This window comes from Aspergillus lucknowensis (genome assembly GCF_044049455.1).
Source record: "Aspergillus lucknowensis strain CBS 449.75 chromosome Unknown BJX67scaffold_37, whole genome shotgun sequence".
Taxonomy (NCBI): Eukaryota; Fungi; Ascomycota; class Eurotiomycetes; order Eurotiales; family Aspergillaceae; genus Aspergillus; species Aspergillus lucknowensis.
The window spans coordinates 286052-300852 of NW_027263581.1; the positions used below are offsets into that span (position 1 = coordinate 286052).

The 14801-nt window shown below is 42.2% G+C and overlaps 3 protein-coding genes across 3 annotated transcripts; 1 reads left to right on the top strand and 2 right to left on the bottom strand.

The window, feature by feature from the left end:
• Positions 1 to 315: 315 nt before the first annotated feature.
• BJX67DRAFT_389704 (uncharacterized protein) lies at positions 316 to 1514 on the bottom strand (the record flags this gene model as incomplete). The annotated part of the gene is made up of 3 exons (XM_071034539.1): positions 316 to 1098; positions 1151 to 1416; positions 1461 to 1514. 3 exons carry the CDS (start codon positions 1512 to 1514, stop codon positions 438 to 440), a joined length of 981 nt encoding a protein of 326 aa, XP_070883838.1. The 3' UTR covers positions 316 to 437.
• A 1760-nt stretch (positions 1515 to 3274) lies between these two features.
• BJX67DRAFT_383484 (glycoside hydrolase family 27 protein) lies at positions 3275 to 6483 on the bottom strand (the record flags this gene model as incomplete). The annotated part of the gene is made up of 4 exons (XM_071033475.1): positions 3275 to 4361; positions 4421 to 4544; positions 4599 to 4643; positions 6462 to 6483. 4 exons carry the CDS (start codon positions 6481 to 6483, stop codon positions 3275 to 3277), a joined length of 1278 nt encoding a protein of 425 aa, XP_070883839.1.
• Positions 6484 to 13943: 7460 nt separating this feature from the next.
• BJX67DRAFT_360413 (uncharacterized protein) lies at positions 13944 to 14150 on the top strand (the record flags this gene model as incomplete). Its single annotated transcript, XM_071029771.1, has 1 exon — positions 13944 to 14150. A coding segment is annotated over one exon (207 nt), but the record flags the coding sequence as incomplete, so codon positions are not given.
• Between the last annotated feature and the right edge of the window lie 651 nt (positions 14151 to 14801).

The following is a 14801-nucleotide window of genomic DNA, read 5'->3' on the forward strand; positions in this document are numbered from 1 at the left end:
CTCTCCACAGTGTGCCAGATCTCTGAACCACACCTTGTCCAAATACTTGTTGCTACAGTCCTCCAACCTACAGGTTTGAACCAAGTAGGCGAGAATATAATAGATTTCAAGCATAAGGAAGAAACTATCTACAAGGCCTCAGTGAGCAGGTTTTGATACTATGCGTTGTGTTAGCTGTTGCCGCCTGAAACCTAAGGCCGTCAGGCGTCCATATGCCAAGCGTTCAAGTTGGTTCTTCCTACTTGAGGTAGCCAATTAGCATACTGCGTGAGAGAAGCAGTCTTTTGAAACTTTTGTTCGCAAATGCCTGAATGTCTCGGGCTTGGAGATCACCAGGTGCCCGAAAAGCAATCGAATCAGTCTAATGCTAAAAGGAAATCATTGTGGAAGTGGTCACAGAAATAATCACTGTCGGGAATACTTTACAACAATCTGACCTATCTCCTCTTCCACACAAGCAAAACAGCCAGTATTTGAGCGGCCGAGAAACCCCCGGCAGCTTTCATTTGCAAATTATACGCCGCAGCAAAGACTCTCCTCACCTGGACCTGAACCCCAGGCCCTAGCAAAGAAATGGCCTGTGGAGTTTCCAAGACAGCATTTAATTGCTCCTGGGATATAAAAGATCCAAGTACACTCTGCAAATGCTCGTTCAAAATTGTTGTTGCAACCGTGACTCCCGGGGCCCCGCCCAACATCCGCGACTGCGGCCCCGTACCCAAGGCAATAGACTGGTCGTCTTTTTCCACAACTAGCGGGACCATATTATACATCGCGGCAACTGCAATGCCAACTCCTAGGCCCGCAAGGACGGCATAGCCGAACTGGCCGGTCCATACATGGACTGTCGTTGGGGTGGTTGAGAGGAGGAACATCCCAGCAATCTGGAGCACAATCCCACTAAGGAGAATATAGACGAAAGGGACTTTGAGTCTGCCGGAGAGAGTCGAGCAGATAAAGCTTCCTACAGGCTGGCTGAGTGCGTAGGCCAGGAGTTTGACACCCGCGCCGAGAGGGGAGGATTCGTTTAATGTCTGATAGCGTTGGGAAAGCTCTATGACGCAGATGGTTAATGGGGCGCTGGTCAAGAGGAATCCCCTGAATGTAGAATAAGTTTTTGTTTCTTTCATAAAGAAGAGAAGGGACTTACAGTGCCACGCCCAAAAAAATGCGGTTCTGCACCAATGCCCATGGCAGCATTGGTTGAGTCTTCCAGTCGGAATGCTGGCTTATAAACCACTCCCAGGCAAAGAGTGCTAGCAAAACAACACACGAGACAACAATAAAACTGATAATAAGCGCAGACAACCATGCGTAGTCCAGGCTCCCTTCCTGCAAGGCTGCAATAATGAACACGGAGAAAGCTAGAACTAGAAAAGCACCAAGGAAATCGACCTGGCGGAAAAATACCTTGTACTTGGCAAGGATTGTATTCAATGCCATCCTAGCCTTGAGCGTACGGGACGCTTTTCAGCTTCTAAGGGGGGAGGAAAGTTAGGATAGCAAGTCAGCATGGAAATAAGGAGAAGAAGCCAGGAGACTGCACCAACTGGGAGACTAATGGTAGGTATCTTAGTGCTGCCCGTTCAAAGGATCTTTGGTTAACCACGTACTTGAGCAGGAATGCCCATCGTCAGCTACCAGATATATTAATGAGTCATCGAGAGAGCATCCTCGAGAGGGCGTCCTGGCCCAGTGCGGGACCCTCTGACCATGTAAAGGTCTTGGCGTTATACCCCCTAAAAATTTTCTGCCCCTGTTATTTTTTGGGATTCTAATACTAGAATATAACTAGAATTAGTCTATACAATTTTTTAGAATCTTTTTTTTCCAAGAAATTATATTTAATCATGATTAGCTAACAACCAGTAGTATAATATATGATTAAAGTTAGAGATTCCTAAAAAGGGGGATATATCCTATCTATTTTTGGGCTCTCTGAACACCCAGGATGCACTGGCATGAGGCTGTTAGAGCATCTCCTGTTCTACTAGTTCTGCCAGGTGGTTACAAAGGGGTTCCTCTGCGAGTTACTGTCCCTGGGGAGTCCTTGTGATTCTAGAGTCCCCATGCCCTCTATAAGTTACTATTCTAGAATTACTATTCCTCCTGCAAGTTACTATTCCCCGATGCAAGATATTATTTTAGAGTTGCGATTCCTTCTATAAGTTACTATTCCCCTTGTAAGTTATTATTTCTTTTATAAGTTACTATTTCTCCTATAAGTCTTTATTCTAAAGTTATAGTTCCTAATACTCTATTTATAACTTAAAGTTATTCTTCTCTTATTACTTCTACTCCTCAAGTTTATAATTAATTAATTAATTTATTAATTTGTTAGTTATATTATATTTATAGACTACTACTTGGCTATTAAATCTAGTTTCCCTATTTATATTTTATTATTTTGCCTTGATCTTTTATTAATATTATAATATATATATATATATCCTAGTTCTTGGCTTGATTACCTATCTTGTCTCCTATAATTCTACTGACCTGCTTTATTACTATATCTAATTTAGACTTGTTAACCCGCGGGGTTTGGGTTAGGTTATAGGGATTGGAAACCTGCCTACAGGTTACTAAAAAACCTACTAACCCAATCCAAAAAGTCCAAAAAATCTATATATACAGTTTACTACCTAATTAGATGGTAATTTACATGTTAAAATAAATTACTATATTGTTATCGAAGCAACAACCTCTCGTGCGCTTCTAACCCCAGGCTCTCACACAGGACTTCCAAAGGGTTTGGATTAACTTGTCTTACCTGGTATAATCATGTCTAACAAGTATAAAGACTTATTATAGTTAGATTAAAAAAGCAATAGGCAGGTAGAGAATAGACTAGACTAATTAAAAGGCAAAGAACTAGGACATAGGCGGGATCTGTCATGGCCTAGGGACTAGACTTAGTAGCACAGAGGGGTACGCAGGGAAGGTGGGTGTGTATATGAGACATTTGACTGCAGCAGCTGGACTGGAAAGACTAGATTTGCTGAAGGTGCGCATCTACATAGTTCGCAAACTGCCAATACTAAATACAAGCGTGGAGTGGTGCATTATCCATGATGTTCTATTGACATACCCAAGTATCATTGGTGGTTCCCACAGTGGATAGGATCTCAAAATGGCATACGCGAGGTTATTCAATGGTAGCGTCAACCCCTTAAACCGGTGAACCTCATTTCAAATACCTCAGTATCTAACATCGTCTATCTGAGCGAGTACTGTAGTGCACGGCTAGACCATAAAAACAGGGAGGGTGTCCTTAGTTGCTATAATACGTCCCATTTGGATACGAGCACTGCCACCAACCCGCACAGTACGGCTCAACACCGCCCTGCTCAGGCCCCGCATCGTTCAGCAGCAGAGCCGCAACTCCATGCGGTGGTAATGTGATCGTCAGGTTCCTATAAGCCGTTCCATTGTGGGTATGGCTCCACATGTCATACACATCATATAGTCTCCCCGCGCGAATGGCCCAGCTCTCCGTGAGATTAAAGCTCATCACCTCCGGCGTGTTGAGCGTGTTCAGGAGCATGAATACCACCCCATAACTCGAGTTCCCCGTCCAGTACTGCGCGGGGTGGGTTTCGTTGAATGAGAAGTCCGCGTTGACGCCCCAGCGGAAGGGGCTGATGCTGGCCCCGACGTGGGGATCTTGGTTGATGCGGAGGATGTCCTTGTTAGAGAGAATCTCAAGGCTCTGCCGGGTGATATTGGTTAGATTTGCGCTGATTAGCAACGGCGACTTGAGCAATGCCCAAGCCGTGAAGTGGCTCTTTTCCTCGTCATAGGTCATATTTCCGTGCGGCTCGCCCTGACCGAAATTCCCAACCTCGAGAATATCAAAGTCATTGCGACCATAAAAGTCCGTAGCGGAGGAAACAAAGGACGCTGTGTTTATAATACTCGCGATAGAGCCCCACCAAGGCTTAATATCGCCGTTGACGCGCCAGCTCTGGCCCAACTGACGGGCCCAGATCCAGGGCTGCTGCCACCCCCACTCGCACAAGGAGAACTGGAACGGCTTGGAGTGTTTCCGGGTAGCGCGGTCGGTGATAGCATCAGCCATCCGCTTGTATCGCCCATAGACGTTCTCCTGCGTGACGTTGTCGAACGGGATAAAGCAGTTGTCGTACTTGAGGTAATCGAACCCCCAGTACTCCCAGGACTCGAGGTCTTGCGCTTCGTGGCCGTATGAGCCAGGATACCCGGCACATGTCTGGTAGCCGGCATCCGAGTACGCACTAGACGATATACCGAGTGACTTTAATTGGGAGATAAGCTGCTTCAGTCCATGAGGGAATTTCTCGGCATTGGCGACTAAGCGGCCTTTTGAATCGCGTGTCTTCCTGTAATGGCATTATTAGCTGAATGTCATACCCGTGCGTGAAGCCAGGAAGAGACGTACTCGGTCATGCAATCATCGAACAGAAACGAGTTATAGCCAAGGTCGACGAGACCCAGATTTTTCATTGCCCTGGCCTGGGAAAGCACAACATCCTCGTTGTACTGACATCCAAAGGCATTGAATGCTATGGTACTGATTAGATCATGGATTTTACTTTCAAGCAGACAGCGCAACTTACTGTTGTATCCAAGCTTAGGGAGTTTGCCAACACGGGTATCTAGAGCTGATACATGGTCAGCAAGGGCAGCAAGACCACCAATAACAATTACTAAGATTAACATGGTTGCATGCTCGATCAAATTCTGTGGTGATCATCCGCGCCTGGCTTATATATCCAAGGCTGACATTTGTTGATCACCTGTTCGGAGCACTCCGTTTCCCAACTAGGACATATGCCGCCTCTCCGTCTCCAATTGTGGGACCCCAACCAATAAGAATCCAGACACCTGGCATTTGCAAACCAAACCCCGGATCAAGCGGGCCGTGCCAATGCTTAGCCCAAGCGACTGGGCTGCGGGGCTCCGTGATAATTTACCCGATGAGATCCCTGGAAACCGCGGACGCACTGACATGACTGGGGAGGGATTGCCTACTGGACGCAGGGGACAAACCCTGCCCCCCAGGGGACTCCGTCCGCGCAGGTCGCCGTTCTGCCGGGCGGTCATGGGGGGTCCAGCCCTGCAGCATCCCCGTGCCACCCTGCAAGTCCCCGTGCCTTTTTGCAAGTCCCCATGCCTGGACACAAGTCCCTGTGCCTTCCTGCAAGTCCCCGTGCCTTTTTGCAAGTCCTAGTTCCTATAAATCCAGGTTCTGCCTACTAGTTACTCTTCTACCTGTTAGTTACTGTTTTATCTTATCTAGTTACTTACTATTTTTATAAGTAATCTACTCTTTAATAAGGGTTCTTTTACCTAACTTAGCTTGTATCTTTCAAGATAAGATCCCTAATCTTTTCTTAAAATCTTCCTGTCTAGAAAGCTTCTAGTACCTGTAGTTAATTTAAGGCTAAAAAATAAATTAATCCTTTCTTATATCCCTTGTCTCTTATTATATTATTTTTCTAACTCTTCTATTATTACTAGAAATAGATAATTTATCTAGCCCCTATAATATCCTAGTACCTGTATCTAAATATCTTATCAAGATTAATCCTATAACTAGTATCTATACTACCTATGTTTCTCCTAGATATGATTCTAGAACTTTGCCAGTAACTATCTTATAACTAAATAGCCTACCTACATGTAGCTATACCCCTAGACTAGATCTAATAGCTTAGGAAAGGGCTATTATAATCCTACAGTATATAGGGCTTAGTAGATAGTTACTAGCTAGTCTATCTCTAGACTCTAGAGTTCCTGTATCTAGCCCTTAGCTAGTAGCATGCCTGATAATAATAGATGTATCTACATGTAGATAATCTTGTTTATAGCTATAACCATAGTATAGTAGCTATAGCATACTAGTAGCTTCTACTTGGGGTAGTACTTGAGCTTTAACCAGAGTGTAATCTACACCTGCTATTCCTCCTCCTCCTTTCTCTCTATCTCTACCTCCCCCGCCCCTAACCCTGCTGATTCGCCCCTGAATCTCCCCTGTGGCACGCCTTGTGGTGGCCTGATGATCCCTCCTACCTCTTCTACTACTTTTTTCTCCTGCTTCAGGATAAACTCCTGCCATGCCTGCAATATATGATAGAAGGCTGCCATCTACTCTAGGGTCAGGCCCGCGGGACTAGTATAATCAATCGCGTAGATCTACTAGTAGATAGTGGTCTTGTAGCTCGCCTGCTGTATAAAGATACTCTTGCCCAGGTTGCTTAGTATCTAGATCTGCTCTAGGGTTGCCTCTAGTAGGAGGTATAGATACTACTTTGCAATCATAATTACAAGGTATTAATAGTTTAGTGTCCCGATTATTACCCCGAGCAACACCTGGCTCGAGCTAGCTAGCTAACATGTTACTTGCTGCTGGAATACCTTAAGCAGGCGCCCTGGCTGCTAGAACAGGTAGTCTTCCAACCTGGACAGGTCCCAGGTACCTGCACCCCATGGGGCTGCCATGGCTGCTATGTCCTGTGCCACTACCTACTATAGTACCTGTACTAGCAGGTGGATATATATAAGATACTGCACGATAGTATTGCCCAGCTGGCCTGGGAGAAAGTAGATATTCTACTTGATGGACTTGGTCTGGTCCGTGGTCTTCAAGTCCTTGGTAGCTATTATCACACGCCTATTAATAATATAGAGGTTTTGGGCCTGGGTATAGGTATTTTGTTACTAGATTACTAGTAGCTCTAGTTCGCGGGTAGGCATCCCCCAAGTTAACTATACTACTAGCGCCAGCAGCTCCAGGAACTGGTTAACCTGCTTTAGGTAGAGTTGCCCCTTCTTCCAATCCTATAGCTTTGGGGCTAGTAGTAGTACCTTTGCCCTAATAGCCGCGTGACCCTTAGGCTTTATATAGACCTATAGTATGGGCTAAATAGTCCCTATCTTAGGGTCCTGCTCCTGCAATAGACTTATAAAGGAAAACCCCTTGTCCTGCTTCTATAGTTAGTCCTAGAGATCTACTACCTGTATCCTACTATAGAAGCCAAGCATAATCTAGTCCTAGAAAAGAGACTATACCTTGTATAGTACTCCCTATACCTAGTACTAGAGCTTGTCCATGCTTAGAGACATGTCTAGTTTAAGCAGGTAGATTATCCACGTGTTTTTAGACTAGTAGTAGTTTGGCTGCTATATTCCTGCATATATAATTCCTATCCTCTTGCTAAGAAGGCGTGTGACCTTAATAAATAGTAATAGTTGGTACTTCTAAGTATCCTATACTATATAGATAATTATTACCTGGCTAACCTGGTCTAGGAAACACTTGTAATAGTATATATTAGGGATATATAGATAGTTCTTGCATGGGAGTATGTACTCAAGTATTAGTAGCTATACTACCTACTACAAGGTAGCTAGCTAGGAGGTGTAGCTATATAGCTTGGCTAGCACCTAGCCATGTGGCTAGATCCTAAGTAGGGTAGTATAGCAGATTAGCAAGCTCTAGAAGTAGTTTCTAGTCTACTAGATCCCTATAGCTACCAGTATTTTAATCCCTAGTACTAGTAGTGTCTTGACTAGCTACTCCTGCTATTTAGATAGTAGATTGCTCAGGCAGCATATTATAGTCTAGTTAATATCGCGTGACTATTATAATACTAGTAGTAGCTGTATTCTTGTGAGCCCCAGGCCTATAGATTATAGTAATAGTAGCTCTACCAGGTCAATCTTATCCAGGTCCAGGCCCAGGCTATTAAAGAGGTCCTCCTCCTCCTTCTCCCCCTCCCCCTCCCCCTCTAACTAATCCTCCTCCTCCAAGCCCAGACCTGTATGGGGGTTAGTATTATTACCACTACACAAGCTGCTCTCATCCCTATTACTCGCGCCCTTTTCTAATCCATGCCTGTCCTGGGAGCAGCCTGAGTAGGTAAGATCCTGATTAGTATTATTATTATTATTATTATTATAGTTAGTTATCTTAAAGCTACTATCCTTCTCTATACTAGGGCTCTTAACCCTATTATTAATCTAGGGATGCTTGTCCCTGCTTGCCTGTATAGGGTCTTCCCTACTACTTCTGCTATACTTGGATATAAAACTCTAGAATCCAGGTAATTACTAGGATATTCTATAGTATGGTAGTATATGCTATATTTTTAATAGCTATAGGCTGTCTATTTCCAAGCCCGTGCTTTCTCTAGCCAAACTAGTCTCCTACTATTTCTGCCTAGGGCTACTACTCCTACTATTATAATCTTTTAGAGTTATAGGTACTACTACTATTGGTCTTGCTAATAACCCTATACTTGATAGTAGTAGCAGGAACCATATATCTATAGCTTTAGTTACAATTATTAACTACTACTATAGTAGAGAAGTGGCTGGTATTAATACTGCTATAATAGCACGCAGGGTCCTATCTATATTAATCCTGTCCTAGATGCCTGGGAAGGTCCCTTGTATCTAATAGACTTTTTTAGCATGGCTCTAGTACTGTAATACTAGTAGTATAGTTACCTCCCTGGACTAGTCTATAATATAGCCTTGGGTAAGATAGCTCTAGATAATACTAATTAGTTTCTACTTGGGGCTGCTTAGGGCTAGTTATATTACTACTAACTGCTCTATCATGTCAAGAGGAGTACTATAGAAGAGGTAGAGCAGGAAGTAGTATTATACCTGCAGGTACTACTAGATTATTACTAGCTATAGTAATAGTAGTAGCTATCTAATACTAGACCTGTAGTACTTACTCCTAAATATCTTATATATTTACAGGTGCATCTTCTATAGTATCTCTACTGCCTAGATTACTAACTACTTAAAGGCCTTGGTAATAATACCCAGGGCATCCTTGTTAGTATAATAGGTGTCCTAGTACTCCAGGTAACTTTTCTACTCTAGTCCCTCCTAGTAGAGCTGTAGTATATGGAGTAGCTATAGTATTCCTAGTTGCTGGATGGCTACATAGAGGCCTGGGAGGGAGGCCCTGTCTAGAAAAGGGAGCTACTCTATAGACTTTATCCAGGCTATAAGCTAGTATCCCTCTCTCTTTGTGTTTAGGATTGGCTGTGGTCCCGGCAGCTATGCATCCAGGCACTACATGCCCCCCCTGGTTAGTGTTTCTTGTATAGTTGGCTGCTATAATAGCAGCAAGCTAGACTATAGTATTATCTTGCTTTTTAGAAAGATATTATAGAACTAGCTATAAAGGATACTAGATTAGATATATAGGCTAGATAATGCTAGTATAGTCACCTGTAGTATCTAGAGTTGGGTAGGTGTTATTAGCCTTGTAGAAGAGGATAAGCTAGAAGTAGTAGCTATAGCCCCCAAGGCTCCTAGTAACTAGCGTGTGTTTTATAATAAAGGAGGATTGCCTGGACAGGGAGGGCATGGCAAGCTTGGGATCAAGATATACTCCCATAGCACTACCAGGCTTGAAGGAAAGATTAGTAATACCAGGTTAGGCAGTAGCAAGTCAAGGAAAGGGATTAAACCACTATTATTGTAGTAGTCCGTCTAGGCCTCTTAGAGGCCTTGTTTGGTTAGGAGCTTATTATCCTATATATCCTTCCCTTGCTCTAGTAGGCAAACCCCTCTAGTAAAATAACCCTGATCATGGATTATTAGATTAATTAGCTAATACTTGCTAGTTACTACAGGAGTCTACTACTACAGGCTGGCCTTGCATCTCTAGAGATTATCTAGATAGGGATAATCTTTCTATATATACTATTATATCTAAACTATGGATATAGTTGCAAACTTATAGTACCTGTATACCTAGCTAGTTACAACTAGGAGATATACTATAGGAAGGATACTATATAGTAGATAGGGGAAGTTGGCTACTATCTAGCAAAGGCACGGGTAATATTTATAAAGCCTTCTAAACTTATTATTGCAAGCTAGGTAGTCCTTATAGTACTCCTAGAGGTATCAGGTTAGTAGTTTCCATGCCATGCCAACCTTAATACTACACGAGTGGTAGAGGAGTACCTTATTGGGCTTGTTAATTATAAGAAGTGTATAATTGTCCTGGCTATAGCAGTCTTGGGAGCCTAGGGCTAGTAGTATCTATATCTAAGGCATGATTGCTACTGCCACCACGCGTGCTTTATAGAGGGGGTAGTTACTACTACCATGGCTGGTGCTAGGGCACGGGGTTACTGCTAGTATCTAATCCTATAGTATAGCTGGGCTTGAAGGCAGGAATAGCAACTCCATGTTATATAATAGCAAGTCTGGGAAAGCAATTAGATTATTATTACTGTAGATCCGGGCACCTTCCAGGTCCTGTTCCTTGGGTTCTTCATGAAATACTACCTAATCCCCTTCCCAGGAGGGAGTATCTACCTAATAACCTGCTCTGCTAACTACGCGATTATAATTAGGGACTAGGACTAGTAAATTAATTATCTAGTACTTGCTAGTTACTATAGGTATCTACTACTACAACCCTACCCTTTTTCTTGGGATATCTATCAGATACAGGTACTTTTTACGCGTGTGCTTCTATATCTAGTTTATTAACATGATCGCGAACCTGCAATCTCCTATACTATATACCTAGCTAGTCACGACTAGTAAATATGCTACCAGGATATTATATAGGGGGTAGAAGAAGTCCACTATTATCTAGCAGAGGCGCGGGTGATATTTGCAAAGCCTTGTAAACTTGGTATTGCAAGCTAGGTAGTCCTTATAGCTCTCCTGGAGGTATTAGGTTAGCAGTTTCTATATAGTACTAACCTTGATGCTATACAGGTAGCAAAAAAGTACCTAGTTAGGCTTATTAATTATAAGTAGGGGGTTATAGTTATTATAGTCTGCTAGATCTATTAGGGTAAGATTGGTAGTTACCTGTAGCTATAATACTAGTAGTAATAGTAATAGTTAGTAGTAGCTATAGTAGCTATAGAATTAGTAACCTATTCTCAAGTTATTAGATAGGAAAGATATATATATATATATATATATATATATTTTTATCTTTATGTCCCTGCATGCATGCATACCTTAGGATATTAGAAAACTTAAGAGATCCTAAAAGGCCTTTACTCTTTCTTCTTCCAAGAACTAGGAGTCTCCTATTTACTCTTACAATCAAGCTCTTCTAGGGATAATTCTAACTTCCATGCCTGGTCTAGTCTAGATAGTTATTAATACCAGGAAACCAAATAAGAGAATTAGAGGAGTCTAGGGGCTGTTCAAGTTAGAGAACTAGGGGGGAGGGGATGGATATAGCAGGCCAGGTCTAGCTTTATAAAAAGGTAGTAGCTACCTGCAAAAAATACAACTTCCTACTTGACTTGTCAAGATTAGAAGCAAGCCCTTTATTATAATTAGGTTAAGAAGCCCTGCAGGTCCAGGGCAGGTAGCCCAAAAATAGGGTTCTAGGAAATAGCTCATGCTATCCTTGTATTTAGGGTTGCTTGGCACCCTAGCACCCTCTTATAATTCTATTTATAAGTTATTGCCTTGCCATGCTGCTAGAGCCATACCCATAAATTATAATATATAAAATATAGTAAAAAAGATTCCTCTCCTAAATATAAAGAGATCTACTCAAGCTAGGCCTGTTTAAATACCAAGTTAGGAATATTAGCTCCTATACAAGCTTTCCTTTCCTATCTCTAATCTTGCTTAATCTTAGCTATTAACAAGATTAGCTTATAACCACTAATTACTTATATGCAGGCCTATCTTAACCGCTTACTAGGCTTAGAAGTTATTATTCTTAATTATCTAGATATTCCCTATCCTATTTACAGGCATGCTGCATGCTCCCCCCAAGGTCTTTCTCTAGTCTTAGCTTAGTACCACGCCCCTAGGGGTTACTAATAACAGCCCTAGAACTAACCTGTTAGATTACCTAATTAGATATTTTATTAGACTAGATTTACTATTATACACAAGTTGCCCCTAAAAGGCCCTTATACTAAAATAGATTATTAAAAGATATATAATTTTATAAGATTTAACCTAATATCAAAATATTATGCTATCCTATTAGAATAACCCTTAATCCTATATAATCCCAAGAGCATATGGCATGTCAACCTAAACCTAGTAGCAGTAGGCTCCCTATAATAACTAGTATGGGCTTAGTTTTATAGGGTAACATGTAGGCAACTAGCATTTAAATATAATAGATTTGTAAGATAAGAAAAGGGCCCCCCTCTACCCTTTATATAGAACTTGGTCTCCAGGACTCTAGAAAGTATTAAAAAGGGAAAAGGGTTTAAGATTAAGGTATTCTATTATAAATTAATTAATCCATCTACCCTGGCAAGGGACTTGATATTAATAACTAGCATTTGGTCTTTATACTAGCTATCTAGGCCTTGTATTAGGGTCTTTCTTCTATTATATTTTAACTTTGATATCTCTAGCAAGGTTCCCTTCTCTATTATTACAAGTATACTAGTATAGTAATAAAAGGCAAAACCTTTTACTAGTTAGGAGATCTAGTCTCTATTACAGGCAAGAGAAAAACCTATAGCTTATATCTAACCCCAGTCAAGTTTTAGAAAATACCTCCTATAGAAAGCAATTATATGTTATATCCAAGAGCTGATAATTTCTATTATAGAACTATTCTTAGACAGGTTAGACTATACTACTAACCCCTTCTAGTCTAGTATAAATAGTAATAGATATTAGGATAGAAAAAAATAGAGTCCTACTACTACCTAATCCTTATAGGGGGATTCTTCCTGCAAATCTCTTGCAATCCTTGTGGGAAGGATTTCCTGGCAGGGTTAATACCTAGGTATCAACTATAGGTTCTTATACCAAGCCAGGTGTAATAATAGTACCACTACTAAATAACCACAATCCCTAACCAAAGGTTTGTTTTAAATAAAGACGCCCCTAAGAGAGGCCTAAGAAAAAGTTAGATATCCTAGCTTACAAGGATTATATTATGCCCTTGTATATCCAAAATTTTTATTTATAAGCTATAAAGGTCTAGTAACTATAATAGAAGGATATTATAAAAAGTCTCTTCTATCAAGCCCGCAAAGTCCTAATCTGGGAGGGTCTAGCCTATAAAGCCCTAACTTAAAAGGGGCTAATAGGAAGAGAGGGCCGCACCACAAGCACTACCTAATATTATTATAACTAAACACTACCAAGCCTTTTATATTACCTAGGGCACAAGTCAGGTTCTAGCAGCAATCAAGCCTTGCCTAGCCATGGTGTTTTATTTTAAGATTAAGATCTTATGCCTTGGAATATTGCCTATAGCAGGCAAAGAATAGGATTCTAAATTAGGATTTAGGTAATAGAGTCTATTTTTAATTAGGGATTTAGCAGTAGTCTTTAGCAATAGGTCTAGTCAGGGTTTAATATAGTAGTAGGTTTATAGCATGTTGTTAGTATTAGTATTAGTATATTATAAGGTTAGAATAGTATTTTAGTAGTAAAGTACCCCTGGCTCTTATATAGTACAAAGGCTATAGCCCTAGTATATAGCCCTATAAGTAAAGTATTTATACCCAACATAGTATTATTTAGGGATACTAGACCTAATAGTTATACTAGCAAATAGTGGCTACTAAAGAATAGCGCTTCCTATGGCCTGGCTAGTGCAGGAAGGAAGGTTAGTAACTAGCTACCTGTACCAAACCATGCCATGCCTAGAACCCAGCACGCGCGAAGATCCTAGGGCTTGACGTGCTGGGAGAGGGCAATACCAGGGGGAGAAAGATATTATCCTAGCATGCCTATCCTAGCATGTTTGGCTACCCTCCTTGCTAAAGCCTAACCCTTGGGGGATTCAAGACCATTAGCTCGCGCGGGCAGCCTGTCTGGTATGGAAGAATTGGTGGAGGGTCTTCGCCAGGGCCCCGGGGACCCGGGCTACTAGCGCCCCCGTGGCAAGGGGATCGGCACCGCCCGTGCCAAATGGACGGCCCGACCCGTGCTGCATGGAAACCCAACAATTTTGACTTGCTAGTAGCTATAGAATTACTAGGAGGGCTTTACCTAGGTGGCTGCCTTGGGCTACTACTAAACCCCCTAGTAGTAGTGGACAGGATACGCGACAAGGCCTTGATACCCCAAGCGCGTTCCCTAAGTCTACTGGGACCGCGAGGGATCGACCTCGCGCGCCCCCACACACCTACCAGTGCTGGCTTTATTACCCCCAAAAGCCCACTATTTAGCCCCCAGGAACCCACTACTTATGGGGGGTAGCATTGCTTGTGGTATTGATTATCTATAGGACAGGCCAACCCTTCCTATATAGATCTACCAACCCTAGTTAGGGTCCGAAATCCAATATAAATATTTAGTCGTGAAATTCTTGTTTTAAGGGGCTGATTTAATATATGATTGAAGGTAGTAAGCAAAAAACCCCATATAAACTAGGCTAATAGAATTGATAGATCTACCATATAAAAAGGATTTAGTAAAAATTTTGACAGATTTAACTGACCAGGCATGGAATTACCAGAAGGGCTTTGCCCGCGCGACTGCTCCAGGCTACTAACCCCCTAACACTATAGATTAGGGTACATGATGACGCCCGAAAGCACTGAATGACGCCCCCCAAGCCTACCAAGGGGCGCGAGGCCTTGACCACGCGTGCTCTTAAGAACCTACTGACCCTGGTATCATCCCCCAGCGCCCATAGTTTATGGGAGGTGGTGTTGCTCGCGGTGTTGATCGCTTGTGGTATTGTTAACCCTGGTATCATCCCCCAGCACCCACAGTTTTAGCGGTTAGGGTTAGGGTTAGGGTTAGGGTTAGGGTTAGGGTTAGGGTTAGGGTTAGGGTTAGGGTTAGGGTTAGGGTTAGGGTTAGGGTTAGGGTTA